At 37.3% G+C, this 17,031-nt stretch overlaps 1 protein-coding gene across 1 annotated transcript in view; it reads left to right on the top strand.

Moving 5' to 3' along the window:
• Positions 1-14,765, top strand: part of BRIP1 (BRCA1 interacting helicase 1) — a 143,327-nt gene extending 128,562 nt beyond the window's left edge. The window contains 5 exon segments of the mRNA XM_055132227.1: positions 6,524-6,606; positions 10,905-11,228; positions 13,164-13,787; positions 13,790-13,919; positions 13,921-14,765. Of these exon segments, the coding sequence (XP_054988202.1) occupies positions 6,524-6,606; positions 10,905-11,228; positions 13,164-13,787; positions 13,790-13,919; positions 13,921-13,963 (1,204 nt within the window). The 3' untranslated portion in view covers positions 13,964-14,765.
• Positions 14,766-17,031: the final 2,266 nt, after the last annotated feature.

Raw genomic sequence — 17,031 nt, 5'->3', positions numbered from 1 at the left:
CATGCTGGAGGCTCAGGTTTGATTCCCATCCCACTTCGTTCCACCCCTACTCCCTGCAGTACCACATGGAGTAGCCCTGGAGCACCACAGATTATGACTACAAAAGTAAACAAACTAAATCATAGATAAGGTAAATGATTGGCATAAAGTGCATCAGGCAGATAGTAACTAAAAATGAATGTGATTGGTTACACTAATGAAAGACAGGGTAGACTTGAAGACAAAAATTGTTCCTTGGAAGAAAAATTGTTATTCAAACATTAGGTATCTCTTTCCATCCAGAATATATAACATGTGTAACTAACAAAAGGATCCTAAATAATGTGTGACAGTCAGAAATAGTTTAGAGTCCCCATTAAATAATACAAAATAATATGTGAATAATTAGAAAATTTAAATCTTGAATAACATTATAACCAATAGATGTAACTAATAGACATTTGTATCATACTCTACCCTTCAACAACAGAAAACACATTCAGTGCATGTTTCACACTCTTCAGGATTGACCATTGTCTTTTATTTGTTGTCATTTTTGCATCCATTTAGTTTAATAAAAAGTACATTACAGAAAATTACTTTAAGGAAAAGATTATTAATTTGCAAAAAAAAAAAGCCAAAGATTATTAATTCTGTAAGATTTAGAGGAGAAAGTGAAACCTTGGCATTCTTGCAATTGACAAGGGAAGATTCCTTTGGGAAGTAATTGATTGCAACCTTGATTGCTTTAGAATAGAATTTCTAAAAGAAAGATTACAGACTTAGGATGTTTTATATAAAATACAAATCTGATATGGAAAAATGGCCTCTTCTATCTTACAGAATAGAGGCAGGGGCTGGAGAGATAGCATAGCAGGTAGGGTATTTGCCTTGCACGCGGCCGACCCGGGTTCAAATCCCAGCATCCCATATGGTCCCCTGAGCACGTCCAGGGGTAATTCCTGAGTGCAGAGCCAGGAGTAACCCCTGTGCATCGCCAGGTGTGACCCCCCCCCAAAAAAAAAAAAAAAAACAGAATAGAGGCAGTAGTGAAAGAACTATCAAAATATACAGGGCATTTTTAAAATATCCTAAATGATGTCATGAAGATTTTTAAAAATATGATTCTAATATTTTTTAAAATATCAAGTTGATACTATATTAAAAGAAATTAATGAATTCAGAAGTTAAATTTAAAATGTGATTTGTTTTTATTTTCGTTTTGGGGCCATACCTGGTAATGGCCGGGGGTTACTCCTGGCTCCCCACTCAGGAATCTCTCCTGGCATTCTTCAGGGAACCATAGGGATGCTGAGGATTGAAACCTGATCGGCCTTGTGCAAGGCAAGTGCCTTACCCACTGTACTTTCTCTTCAGCCCCTAAAATGTGATCTTGATATTACATTTTTCATTTAATTTCTATCTTTCCTGACTCAAAAAATTTAATTGTCACCCTGCATATGCCAAGCTCAGCACCACAGATCCAGCTGCTGAGCTGCAGCTGTGAGAGCACAAAGATAATGGCAATTTCTACACTCAGTACCCAGAGTGCAAAGAATGGTTCGTAGTCTCACATTTGAAGGGAAAAAAATTAATAGTAATATTTAATGAAAAAGAAAATGGTGAATTACATTGATTTTTTTAACATCTAAAGAAGATATTAAGAATTTAAAATCTAAAACTTGTTTTTTATTTTTTATTTTTATTTTTTTTATAATGTAGGAGTACTGCTATTTATTCAGCCATTGATTAAGCTGATTGAATTGGGCATGAACTCCACATTACTTTTTTCTTTTTTTTTTAATTGAATCACTGTGAGATACAATTACAAAGTTTTCATGTTCAAGATTCAGCCGTACAATGATCAAACACCCATCCCTCTACCAGTGCTCACTTTCCACCACCAGTTTCTCCAGCATATCCCCATCCCCACCCGTCCCAGTCCTCACTCTGCCTCCATGGCAGGCAATTTCCCCAATACTCTCTTTCTACTTTTGGGCATTATGTTTTGCTCAAATTTTCCAGCCACTTTTTGTTTTTAAAAATCAATGATGTAGAGGTGTGTTATATCTAGATATCTAAACCACCGAGCCAACAACACTGAAGCATGGGATTCAAACCACAGCAACCAAACTTAACAGTGGGCCTGTCAAGGAGGTGGGTTGCAGGTGGGAAGGAATCTGGGGGCACTGGTGGAGGAAGTTGACACTGGTGATGGGATTGGTGGAACATCGTAAGCTTGAAACTTGACTATGAATAGCTTTGTAAACCATGAGGCCTTAGTGCAAAAGTAATTCTTAAAAAAAATGTTTTTAGTTGCGAGGTTTGAGGTCACATCCGATTGGCTGTGCTCAATCAAGGCTTACTACTGGCTCTGTGCTCAGGAGGCTTGGAAGTGCTTGAGGGACTACATGCAGGGCCAGGGATCTAATTGGTGTCAGCTATTTCCATGGCAGGTGCCTAACCCCTGTATGATCGCTCTAGCCCTAAAGTTTGCCTTTTAAATGCCTCAGTTTGTTTATCTTAAATAAAATTTTCAAAGAATTATATAACATCAATATATGTCAAAAGTTATTTTACAAACTTTTTGTAAATATAGTTCCTGAAAAATTTTCCCTCCATCAAAATATTTAGAAATTTGTTATGATTATTAATAATAGTATCCTTCTTTGCAATTAAAAAAAATGCATCTTTATGCTTATGTGTGTAAACACAAAAGGGTAGCTGTGCTCTATCTCTCCCACTGCCCACATTCAGTAGTCTCATGCCGCTTCCCCCACCCCAGGGAGGTCGATGGCAATGGGCAGGAGAAGGAAGGAATGAGGGCCAGGCTGGTTGGTTTCAGTTGCAGTTTATTCCATTCTCATCTCCATTCTCCTCTGATTCTCCTCCTGCTTCTTCCTCCCCCATCCTATTTCATTCTCCTTCTCTATCTCTCCTCAATCTCCTTCTGCCTCTCTCATTCTCCTCCTCTGGCTCTGGATCTGGATCCGCAGCCTGGGGTCACCTCGATCTCAGACTACAGTGCTCAGGCCAGATTAGTCTTTCCTATCCCTAGCAGGGTCCTAGTCTCATCGTTACTTTTGGATCATGACAGCATTTGTCCATGATCGAGCTCTTAACTTAAGAATTATGGCGCTTTGGCCTGGCCCATTTCGATAACAGGGTAGCTCACAGCTTGCCCTGGATCCATTTAGTCCCTCTTCAGGACCCTGATTTTGGGGTGCTAGGAACTAAGGGCAACTGAGGCTTAAGTCAAGAAAGCAGATGCCCAGGAATTAATAATATTTGAAGCCAATTAAATCCAAGTTACAAAAGCATAATATTAACTGTCTTCCTGTGTCTATACAAAAAGGACATTGCTTTAAAGTAAACTATTCAAAAGACATACGGAGAGGAGAAAGGCAGTATTTCACTCATACATATAAAATCATAGATTTCTGAGGAATCTGACCTTACAAGTAAGCAGAGTCTGATTAGGGGAACAAGGTGATAGACTTGTTGGGGAAGAAAGCATAGAGAGGGGTTTACAGATAGATGCAGTGGAATGGAAGTGCCTCAGGGGCACTGTGATATAAGCTTCTTGTGGCAAGGGTAACAGGACATACCAATGTTGTCCTAAAATGTTTAGAGCTACATTCCAATAAATACAGAGGAATGGAGGTGCTTCAGGAGCACTGTGATGGGTATCACCTGAAAAACCTAAGTTCTCTGTAGCAAAGGAGAAAGGACAAGTCAATGATATCCTACACTTATGTACTTGGGAAATTTCTAAGAAAAGACGATAATGGGAAAATTCCAAATTTTACTTCATAGAAACTTTTTACCCTTTTATTAAGTCAGCAAATTTTAGTAGTGACTACTATATATAGAAAATGTGTTTTCTGATCTAATAATAATGAAACTAGACATCAATAATAAAGAGAGAAATGAAAAACTTATAAGAGGGAATTAAACCACCATTGAATTGAAGAAGTTAAAGGGAAATTATCTTTGATAATGAAAATATTCCAAAATTTTGAGGATGTAATAAAAGCATTGCTCATAAAGAAAATATTCATGTTAGAAAAAAATAAGAAAAACCTACAATCTTCTACTTTAAGGAATTAGGGGAGGAAAGGACAGTGTAAACCAGGCAAATAAATTCAATGAAGTAACAGATTAAATGGAAAACAAAGGAAATAGAAAACAAAGTGCTCTCAAAAAACAAAAATCAGGATAATAGTTTGCTTCTTTGAAAATATAAAATTGACAACCATTAACTAGACTAACCAGAAAAAAATTACAGAAGTGACACACTTTACTAACATTAGAAATGGAAGTGACTATTATTACCAGACTTACAAAAATATCAAGTATTATAAGAATGCGCTGAATAATTATTTGACAGTAAACTAGATAACTCATATCAGGTGAGCAAATTCCTAGAAACTCACAAGCTATTGAAACTGATAATAAATAGAATATCTGAATGCATCTAAAATAAGCCAACAGATTTACTTCCCACAAAGAAAATCCCAGGATGAAATGACTTCACTGATGAAATCTAGTGGTCATTTAAAGAAGTATTGCCAATCCTTTACAATCTCTTAAGGAATAATAAAGGAACATATATTGCTACCAAAACTCAGCAGACATCACAAGCAAACTACAGTGTTGTATTGCTTAAAGCAAAAATATATTTGACTCCAACTGGAAGAAAATATTTGCAAAGCATATATCTGATAAAAGTCAAGTATGCAGAATACATAAAGAATTCTTACAATTCAACTTACAGTTTTAAGTTCTACAGTTGTAAATTGAACTGAACAAATAAAACCAATACACCAAGGGGCCTGTATGCAACAGAAAAGGTGCTTAGCATCTTAGTTACTAAGTAAATAGGAATCAAATCCACAAACCTCTTCATACCTCCCAGGGTACATGCAATAAAAAGGATAGACAATAACACATATTGTCCATATGGAGAAACTATGTCTATATGAAGAAACTGGAAACCTCAACCATAGTTAGTAAGAATGCAAAATTGTACATTGCTTTTGTATGATATTTCTCAGTAAGTTTAATATAAAACCCAGCAATTCTACTCCTACATACATATCCAAGATACATCCTATATACCTATAGATACAAAACAATCATACAAAAACTTCTACACAAATATTCATAGCAGCATTATTTTCAAAAAGTAGAAATGGGCACTGGTGGAGAGTGCTGTTGGAATGTTGTAACTAGGCGCTGGAGAGAGAGTACAGCAGGTAAGATGTTTGCCTTACACGTTTCGATCCAGGTTCAATTACTTTTTATTAGAAAGCAAACATCTTTAAAAAGAAGAATGAACTATGAGGACTGGAGATATAGCTTAGTGATAGAGCACATGCTTTGCATTAGACTAGAGTGCATGTGTAAGGACCTGGGTTCATACCCCAGTACCACACACTAAGTCACAGTCCCTGAGACTTGTCAGGAGTGATTCCTAAGCACAGAGTGTGAGTAAGCCGTGAGCACTGCAAGGGGTGGCTCCCTCCAAATAAATAACTTTGGAAATGAAACAAAAATGTTCCAAAAGCTGAGAGTAACCCCTGAGCACTCTTAGATGTGACACAAAACCAAAGTAAAACCAAATGTTTTATAATATTTTGTGGTATAAGTTGTACTACCTTGTAAATGTACTCAAAACTTCTGAACTGTACACTTAAACTTTAAAAATTTTGTAATAAAAATTTAATATTGGCAGCAAATTTTTTATTGGAAAGTAAAAGTCTTTAAAAAGAAGAAGGAAGTATGAAGGCTAGAGATAGACTTCAGTGCTAGAGCACATGTTTTGCATTAGGCCAGAGTGCATGTGTAAGGACCTGGGTTCATACCCCAGTACTACACACTAAAAAAATATCTTAGGAATGAAAGGGTGGTTAAGTATTTGAAATGTTGCCAGTAAAATTTGCCATTATTGATACTCCAAAGAAGAAAATATAAGTGATTAATATCAATTACTGGAAAAAAGTTTCTTTTACAAAATTATGCATTCAAGAAATTGTAATAAAACAGTACCTCTATAAAAGAAAAACAACATTATGCATTCACAACATAAAATAATGTGGCTAAAGGTTTTTAGAAAATATCTTTTATAACTATAGATTTTCAAAATAGAATACACAAAACATTTTTATATAAGTTCTCAGTAACTGGCAAAGATTTGGGTATTATTGGGTTTTGATTTTATGACCACACCTAACTGTGCTCAGGGATCACTTTTGAGGAGGGTCAGAGAACCGTATCTGATATCAGGGATCAAACCAGGTTTGACAAATGTAATTTAAATGCCTACCTGCTATACTATCTCTCCAGCCCCAAGGGTTTATTTGTCTTTTTTCATACACCTATTTAGGCACACTGTATTGAGTTGTTTCTGCCATCCTATATTATTCTGTCACAAGTTCAGTTAAAGAAATATGTAACTGAAATATTGATTTTTCTCAGTCTTTCGTGTGTTCCACAATGTGGTTGTTATTTTCAAAGTTATTTTCTTTCTCCCTGCTTCTAGATGTATTCGGCACAAAAATGACTGGGGAGCCCTTATTCTAGTGGATGACCGCTTCAGGAGTAACCCAAACCGCTATATATCTGGTAAGATTCTCAGCTGGACTTAGCGTGCAATCACCAATGAGTGATTTTGGATACTTACTGAAGTTTTAAGACAAAGTATTGGACACAGAACTAAAATTCCTAGAGCAAAAAGAAAAACTCACACTGAGGGGGCCAAGGGCATCTACCTTATGAGCATGTGTTCGTTCCTACAAATGCCCACTGTCCCCTGCACTGAGTGTAAACCTGACAGCTCTGCAGTCTCTGATCCCTCGTGCTACTAGTGATTTCTGGCCACATCACACCCGGGTATGTGTAAGCACCACAAGCAGGCGTGGAACCTCCAATGAGCACCGCCACCACAACAGAAGAAGATGTATGAGAACCACAGCCAGGAATTCTGCAATCTCTGGAGTGCATGTGTGAGCACTACCTGGCGAGTACCACAGTCATCTGACTCACCTAAGAGCGTGACCCCCGGCAAGCATGTGTGGAAAAACTGCAACTAAAGGAGTGCGAACATCACTGAGCACAGAGACCAAGTATGAGAGCACCTGAACCTTTTGTGGGAGCACAGTAAATGTCACAGCTTAAAAAATATAAGTGTGAGTGTGAGCACCACAGCCAGGTGTACTTGCAGCCCCTATTTGTCAGAGCAACATCAACCACCATCAAGGGAAAGGGAGGGGGAGAGAGTAGGAATAAAAACAAAAAAGAGAGAGAAAAATTAAAACTGACTGTAACAGTGCTCTGTTTTCATAATAATCTTCACAGGTTTGTTCATTGCCAACATAGTATCAATCAGTCCAGATAAAAGCAATTATTTAGCATTGTCAAGGAAAAGGTTCTTCCGCAGAAACAAATTTTTCAAGAAATAATAGAGATGAGAGAGATAGTACAGGGCTTAGGGTGTGTACCTTGCATGCTTTCATGCATGCTTCCTAGATTTGATCCCTGGCACATACAGCCTTCCTAGCATCACCTGGAGGCCTACCCAGTCACCACCAACTTGGCTTTGCTGGTCCCAGCACTACAGGGTCCAAGCAACACCACATCCTTAGGCCCTAACACGGAACCGCTAGACCCATTGGCAGAGTATCGACAGGAGTGACCTCCAAGTGCCCTGAGCACTGCTCAGGTAGCCCTTGCCAATTTTTTTTTTAATAAAAAGAAGTATTAGCATTTTACATTTTAAGCATATCTCCTTGGCTGCTTAAAATTCTTTGTTCTTTCATTCTAATTTATGTTGAGGTTTACTTGTTTCCATATGCTTCAGTTGTTCGTATGAGCTGGTCTTTTCTAAAAGAAGAAAAATAGGGGGCCCAGGAAGGCTCAGTGACCATAATGTCTGCTTTGCAGCATGAGGAGCTAGTTTCACCCGTGTTGCCATCTGCATTCATGCAGTAGCTAGTGATTGCTACTTGGGACTGCCCCTTGCCCCTTGCCCCTTGCAAGCCAAGTGTGTGATCCTTGACACACTGTGTGTGAATACTACACTGTGTGTATACTGTGTGAATACTGCAACTGAAGTGTGGAGCTTCGTGGCTGCTGTCTACTGCTCTGCTTGGTGTCCAAGTACAGCGGCTGAAAGAATGGAGCCCCTGGCAAGCACCAAACCAAGTTTTCAAGCACTCTAACCTAGAGTGTGTATGTAAAACCCTGGCCAGTGGAACAACAGCAAAGGGGAGGAAACTAAGGGGGAAAGTAGAAGAAAAAAAAACCCGTATGCTGCAATTTCAAGGAGAGAATCTTTTTGTTTATTTGTTTGTTTGGGTCACACCTGGCATTGCACAGGGGTTACTCCTGGCTTATGCACTCAGGAATTACTCCTGGCAGTGCTTGGGGGATCAAATGGGATGCTGGGAATCGAACCCGGGTCAGCCGTGTCCAAGGCAAACACAGTACCTGCTGTGCTATTGCTCCAGCCCCTCAAGTAGAGAATATTTTTCTTGTCTTTGCTTTTATACCTGGCGATGCACAGGGGTCAATCCTGGCTCTACACTCAGAAGTTCCCCCTGGCAGTGCTCAGTGGACCATATAGGATGCTGGGAATCGAACTCGGGCCGGCCGTGTGCAAGGCAAACACCCTACCTGCTGTACTATCACTCCAGCCCTGAGAATCATTTTTTACCTACCCAAATGAACAAATCTGCATGTATAGTTCTATCCAAAAATAACACTGTCCTTTTAGAATTAATCCAGGATTTATTACCAAAGAACTGTTAGATATACTTACATTTTGGTTATTATTTCTAAGAAGTTTGGGCCAAACTACTTAGCTTTAGAATTGTACAAGAATTAAGGTATATGCCTTAATCAGATGGAGCCTAAGCACCCACTGGGTGACCTGAGTAACACTGGGCCCCCAGAGCTTTCACTGCACTGTGTCCTGGGGCCTTCACATTGAACGCTTGGCCAAGAACCAGGAATAGAAGGGCAGTATGTATGTGTATGTGTATGTGTGTGGGGGGGATGCTCCCTGAGCCTCCTGTGCAATACTTGGGGGGGCCCAATGAATAAATCTAAAGAGCGTATGCCATACTGTAATAAAAAGATGTTAGCTGTCTATGGGTATGTACTTTTTCCACTTCAGAACCGAATTAGTATATTTGGTTTCGTATTAAAATGCATCAGTCTAGATTAAAGCATTAAATGCTGCTTCATTAGTCTTTTCTTCCCTTCCCATTGTAAAACAAACCAGAGCGCTTTGGTCAAGTCATAACTAAATGCAAAATTTTTTTTTAAAAAGTGCTAATATTTAGTCAGCAGGTGGAGCTCAGATTTTTCAAAAGCAAATAATTCATTTTACAATGAAAAGGCTTTCTTTGATTATAAAATAGCCTAAATGAAAGAGGCAACTATAGAACTCAACCTTTTTAGTTTTGAAAAGTTTTAATTTTTTTTTTTTTGGACTGGAGCAATAGCACATCGGGTAGGGCGTTTGCCTTGCGTTCAGCCGACCAGGGATTGATTCCTTCATCCCTCTCAGAGAGCCCGGCAAGCTACCGAGAGTATCCCACCCTCATGGCAGAGCCTGGCAAGCTACCTGTGGGGTACTCAACATGCCAAAAACAGTAACAAGTCTCACAATGGAGATGTTACTAGTGCCCGCTCAAGCAGATCAATGAACGACAGGACATTGTGACAGACCGACATGATTGTTTTTGCCTCAAGCAAATGAAAGGAGAACTTTAGAAGAAATATATGAGAGGTTGTTTTTTTGTTCATTTTAAAATCTAGAACTTTAATTATTGTGTCACAGGTCAGATCAACTGGTTTTTAAAAGTTAAGTATTTTCCATTATTTCTGGATGCTTTTCCTTTTTATCCGGAGATTCAAAGTGTGACATGTAGGCAAAATATAGTATAATATATAAATTTCTGTTGGTAACTAATTTTTGTTCAACACACATAAATGTAAATTGATAAAAAAAAATTTCATTTTAAAAGGTCAAAGTACCCACTGAGTCAGGGATGCTGCTTAATGGTAGAGTGGGCAAGTACCTGGATGGTAATTTTCATCCCCAGAACAGCTCCACATCATCCAGTGACTCCCAGTGGCAGTGACATAGGGATTCCTAACAGTCTCTGACACACACCAGCCAAGTGTGCGCCAGTTCAGTAGCCAAGAGTATAGCCCTCAGACATCACAGCAGCAACAGATGACAACAAAGGGGGAAAACTAAAGGATTTTGTTTTTATATGATTTCACTAGTGCGCTATATAAAGCAAAGAGTTGGAATAAATAAACTTTCAGACTATGAGATCAATATATGATTACTGGCTTCACTGGGGAGAAAGGGTGGTAAGTCAGGGTAAGAATATAGAAAGCAAAAAAAAAAAGAACATAGAAAGCTGGAGATGGTTGTATTGTTTGCAGCTTCTAGCTTTTCTATATTTATAAGATAAGCAATTTTTGTGTGAAATTACGCGGATTAATTTGTCTTCACTTTACTACAAAGTGAAGTGTCTTTGGGAAGGCCAAGAAGAGAGAGGTTTCTAAAATCTCAGGGATAGGACAAATGTAGAGGTTACTGAGACCGCTCAAGCAACTCGATGATTAACAGGATTTCGTGATCATGATCGCGAATTTGACTTATTACTTTTCCCCTTCTCCATACCTCTTTTCTCATTCCAATTGCTAATCATTGCATGTAAAGAGAAATGTTACTGATACATAGCATATTGGATTTATGAAGGTAACAAAAACAGGTAAAAAAAAAAACCATTTGATATATTCTAAATTCAGAGTAGATTACTTCATTAGAATGTTTTTTTCAATCGGTCCTATCTTAATCACTAAGTAACCAAAATTCTCTGGTTTTATTTTTTTTTCCTTAGGGCTTTCTAAATGGGTAAGGCAGCAGATTCATCACCATTCGTCCTTTGAAAGTGCACTGGAGTCCTTGGCTGAATTTTCCAAAAAGCACCAAAAGATCATTAATATGTCCAAGGAAGACAGAACTTTAATACAGGATAATGAATCTACTTTTGAAACAGCCTGTGTGAAGGACAATACTTCAACTTGCTTATTAGAAGCCGAAAGTCATCTGTCATCAGAAAACCCTAAGGAAAATGAAACAAAAATGTGTGTCCAAGAATTACATTGTCCTAACACAAGAAGCCCACCTCTACCAAGTGACATCTGTTCAAGAGAGGAGAAAAGTATGAAAAGTTCTGCTCATTTACATTTAAATTAAAAGAGCATTTAAGAACTCTTTTATTAAAATATGTTTAAATATATTTTGAAATTATATATTTAAAAATTATAAACATAAAATTATATGTGTTATTTTATGTATTTTAGTTATACATTTACATGATAATGAAATCATTTATTCTTTAGAGTAGTTTGCTTAAATATGTCGGTTTATTTTTTTATTGAATCACTGTGAGATACAGTTATAAAGCTTTCAATTTTGAGTTTCAGTCATACAATGATCAAACATCCATCACTCCACTAGTGCACATTCTCCACCACCAGGGTCCCCAGTATACCCCCCACCCCTTTCCAACTCTCACCCTGCCTCATGGCAGACAATTTCCCCCATATTTTCTTTCTACTTTTGAGAATTGTAGTTTACAATACAGATATTGAGAGGTTATCACGTTTGGTTCTTTTCCTTTCAGCACATATCTCCCTTCCCAAATGATTTCTCCAACCATCATTGTCTTAGTGATCCCTTCTTTATTCCAGCTGCCTTCTCCAGCTCATGAGACAGGCTTCCAACTATGGGGCAATATCTCTGGCCCTTGTATCTACTGTCCTTGGGTGTTAGTCTCATATAATGTTATTTTATATTCCACAAATGAGCGCAGTCAGAATTTTCTGTCTGTCCCTCTCTTTCTGACTCATTTCATTTAGCTTGATACTTTGTTTGTCCATCCACTTAAAAGCAAATTTCATGACTTCATCTCTCCTAATAACTGCATAGTACTTCATTGTATAGGTATACCATAGTTTCTTTAACAGTCATCTGTTCTCAGGCACTCAGGTTGTTTCCAGATTCTGGCTATTGTGAACAATGCTGCAATGAACATACAGGTGCAGATGTCATTTCTACTGTGCTTTTTTGCACCCTTGGGGTATATTCCTAGAAGTGGTATTGCAGGGTCATATGGAAGCCCAATTTCTAGTCTTTGAAGGAATGCCCAAATTGTTTTCCAAAAAGGCTGGACCAGTCAACATTCCCACCAACAGTGAAAGAGTGTTCCTTTTTCCCCACATCCATGCCATATGTTGGTTTATTTTAATATAATGGTCTATATCAGGGATTGACAAACTATGGCTTATGGACTAAGTTTTGTCTGCTGTTTGATTTTGTTAATAAAGTTTAATGGAATACAGTCATACCTGTTCATTTACATATTATACACAACAGCAGGATTGAGTAGTTTGTATATCTTACACTAGAACAGCATAATTGAATAGCTGCAACAGATATGATATGACATACACACAAAACCTCAAATACTTGTTTGGACTGTAATAGAAAAAGTGCCAGACTGTGATCGGTGTCACTGGATATTCATATATCATGGCAAGCTAATTCATCAAACTTTTAATATTTTTTAATTATATACTTTAATCCAAAGTAAATAAATGTCATCATACAATAAGGACATTATGCTGATAATCAGGAAACTTCGGTTCTAGGTCGAGTTTTATATCTTGAAGTAAATAACCTTTGTGGTTATAACCTTTCTTATTGGAATTTGTCTAGGTCACTTTTACTCAATCTCACTGGTTAGAGCATTTTTAAGACAAGTTTTATAGCCCATTTCTTCCTTTCTTCTTCTTTTTTCCTCCATTCTTCCTGAAGTACCTGCTGTGAAATTTGATAGTTTGCCAGACAGCATTTATAACTTGGTCTAGGAATCACAAGAGACATATAATTCCTTTCATTTTGTGCCTTACGTTCTAAGATGGAGGTCCTACTTCTACTGATTATAAGTGCTAAACCATGTATCAAATCATGTGCTCAGTTATTTTAATATTTCTAACACAGTTAATTTATTGATATTATTATTTATCAATAATGGAATTACTGTATTTATTAAAAGTAGAAAGTTAAAACTCTTTAACTTTTGTATTCGTAGATGATCCGGAATTAGTGGAAGAGTCTGCCCAACCAATGAAAGCAAAAAAAATTGGGATTTCTCGATCCACAAGCCCAACCTTTGACAAAGAATCAAAAAAGTTTAGATGGTCTAACTTTAATTCTTCAGAACCATATTTCACTGGTAAAATTCTGACTACCACACCTCAGGTCAGATCATCAGAGGATTGTGCCTCTATTTCTTCCCCTTTTAAAACAGAAAAGGAATGTAAAACTGAGTTATTGGTCACTGATAAATGCAAATCTGCAGCTCTGACAGAAAACACATCCTTCGGACCATGCTCTCAATTAGAAAACATTATTCCATCAATAAAGACTGATACTACTCTTCCTAAAAAGAATTATTCTGGTCAGCTGCTCTGCAATGAAGGAGCCCTGAATTCCGACATTGAATTGCCTCTACTAAGGGAAGAAGACAATCTTCCTACTTCCAGCAGATCTTGTGACTCTGAAGCAGAAGATGAATCTATCTATTTTACACCTGAACTTTATGATTCTGTAGCTACAAATGAAGAAAAAAATGAACTCCTCGGACCTGACAGTGTTGATAAATTGGATAATAATTCAAAATGCATTTTGGCTGAAGATCTCTTTGAAATTAGAAGTAGGAAAGGAGGGAATTCAGAGAATTTAAAGCTGAGGACTGCATAAACATAATATCCAATAGCGTGGTGCATAGTAATGAAAGTAAAATCAATGACATTGTTGATAATATAAAAAAAACCACATAAATTAATGGAACTAAGAAAAACCCGTGAGACGGATATTAAAAAACTTTAAAGTAATGGGCCAAAGCAATAGTACAGTGGGTAGCCAATTGCTTTCAATCTCTAGCACCCCATCTGGTCCCCCCCAGCCTGCCAGGAGTGATCTCTGAGCACAGAGCCAGGAATAAGCCCAAACAACAAAAAGCAGAAATCTTCCCAAAAGGTGTGTTCCCTGGCATTAGTATCAAGCTTTAAAAATGTTATACTATATATATTAAATGACTAAACGTGGTAGTTTGTATATTAATATGTGGTATGGTTTATTTTAAATCTGAGATATACTTTTTACTATTATACATTATTTTTAGTTTTTTAAAGCCAGCATTTTTGTTTTTTCTCTGTGGAATCAGGGATCAAGAACTCACATTTGTGGGGAATGCACTCTAGCCCTGATCCACACGTCAGCCTGTCATTAGAGTTTTAGTCGTCTCTTTCATATTAAAACATCTATTCTTGAGTACTGATAAAGTAGATTATACAAAAATATTTTCTTCAACACGTCTTCTTAGATACATACAATTTAAATTTAATCATTATGAACGATATGCAGTTTCCTAGAATAAGATTTTTGGTTTTGAGGCCACATCATCTAGTGGTGCTCAGGACTATGCCTAACTTGTGTCCAGGGATTACTCCTAGCAGTGCTGGGGGCCATACGCAGTACTGGGGATGGAACCCAAGACAGCTGCATGCAATACGAACAACTTACTCTCTGCTGTCTCTCTGACCCAATTTTATATAAATACATTTTTATAATCCTATTTCATTTTCATGTGTGTATCAGTGTATTAAAATCATTACCAAACTAATGTGGTCAGAGTTTTCAGTTAAGTTTCACTTTAGATTTTACCTCAGTTCAAACTGGGAATTTTTTAAAACTCAAAAATTTTCTTGAAAACTGTATTCCTCTATTCAGCTCTCTGTTTATTAGTATTTATGAAGAATTTAGAAATCTGCATGATTTCTTTTTGCGTTTTTTATATAAACAAAAATACAATTTAAGCTAATTTTTGTAAAGTATCAGATTTTCCATTCTCAATATCTTGATTCATTTTCATTGTGGAAATGTAAGACATGACCTAGCATAAAGCCTTGGATTATACAATTATTAAAATAGAAAAGTTGGGCCCAAGAGATAGTACAGGTGCTTGCCTTGAACTGATTTGAATCACCAGTACTGTATGTGCGGCCCCCCAAATCACAAAGTGTTGAGTTAAATAGAAAAGTTATTATATAAACCTGATAGGCAAATCTAAATATACAAATGTGGTTCTAAGATGTTTCTTAAGGGCCAGGGAGATAGTAACAAGAAAGGACTAGAGAACATGTTTTGCGTGCAGAGATCTCGTATTTGATCCCTCAAAACTACATGATGCCCCAAGCGCTGCTGAGTATAACTGGTAGTTCATCTTCACTGCAGGGCTAGCATTGTATTGTCCACTGAACACTGAATCTTTAGGCCTCCAAAGCTAGGTCAAGTATCTCTGGGAGTGGCCCTGGGAACCCATGAACACGGTTTGGGAGACCCACAATAAAATAAAATGTTATCATATAACCGAATTAACCTTCTGTTTGTTTTGACTGTGAATTAAGTGTTTTTGATCAAAATGGTTCTAAAAGATGCTCTTCTGGCTTCACTTCCTAAAGGTCTTCACCGTTCCTTTTTTAAGAGACTTCTATTATTTAATAGACAGGTATGTTGTGAGTGTTTGAATTAAAATTTTATGAACTGTTCAGGTTGTAATTGTGGCTTCATATTTTCAAGTCAAATTTCCAATATAGTCGTTAGATAAATGAATTATAAATGTATAGGTTTACTTTAATTTTGATGGTTTTTAGATTGAAAAGTTTGTTTTTATTGCTCAAAAACTTAATACTTTACCAAAATTGAAAAAAGTCATCAATAGATTGAGTATATTAGATCCCACCTCATATTAAATATTTTAATTCCTATATGAACAATAAGTTATAAACACTAAATTAGAAGTTAATTATAAGTTTTGAAAGAGTTAAAAATATTTCTCCTTTCTGTCATAGCTCTTAACACTCAGATAAAGATAGTGGGATAGTGGAATGCAAGTGGAAGACAAAAGACTTGATTGTTCTTGGTTCTGCACTAATTTGTAATTTGAGTTCGCAAACTCTTTGCATCTTCAGGAATTAGTTGTATTGGTGAAATGCAGCATCTGGTACTATAAAAGCTTACAAATCCTGTGTGCCCAGAGAGGTAGTACAGTGGGAAAGGTGCTTGCCTTGCACACGTCCGAGTTTGATCTCCAGCAGAGCTTTTGGTCCCCTGACCACTGGCAGGACCACTGAGCAGAGCCAGGAGTAAGCCTTGAGTACCACTGGATGTGGCCCAGAAACCAAAACCAACCAAACAAAAATTATGCATATCCCTTTCAAGTTTAAGAATTCATAATTAAGGCAAGAGCCAGAGCAACAGTACAACTGATGGGGTGCTTGCCTTGCAGGCAGTAGATCTAAATTCAATTCTCGACACTCCATAAGGTCCTTGAGCACAATCAGGAGTGATCCTTGAGCACAGAGCTAGGAGTAAGCCCTGAGCATCACTGGGTGTGGCCCCTCTCCCCAAATAGAAGCAATTTAAGAGCCAGGGAGTGGCTCAATTGTAAGGCATTTGTTTTGCATAGGTTTGATTCCCAGTACCAAAAAAATAAAAGCCCACATCCCCCAAAAGACAAAATTTGAAGGAATATAAATAAAAATTTATATAGCTGCAAAACAGTAGCTGTTTTGCAGCTTTTTTACCCTGGAATTTTAGCTAAATCAGTATAACTTAGTAATTAAGTTCATAATTAGTGATAACTGTACTGTTGCTTATTCATTGAATATATTTTGTTTTTAATTTGGTATTCTTTGTAAATTACCTTAAAATGCAGTTTTTATTCTTCCTTATAATCATTTTATCTAGGACCTTTGGGGTAGGGGTCACACCCGGTGATGCTTGGCAGGTTGTACAGGACACTGGAGACTAAGCCCAGGTCGGTCACATGCTGCCCGCTGTACTATTGCTCTAGCCCCTATCTAGGACATTTTAAAATGACATTTTTTGTACTG

Source organism: Sorex araneus, chromosome 3 (genome assembly GCF_027595985.1).
Source record: "Sorex araneus isolate mSorAra2 chromosome 3, mSorAra2.pri, whole genome shotgun sequence".
In the NCBI taxonomy this organism is placed as follows: domain Eukaryota; kingdom Metazoa; phylum Chordata; class Mammalia; order Eulipotyphla; family Soricidae; genus Sorex; species Sorex araneus.
Note: the sequence above shows the minus strand (reverse complement) of the source record. Positions and strands in the feature narration are given on the sequence as shown.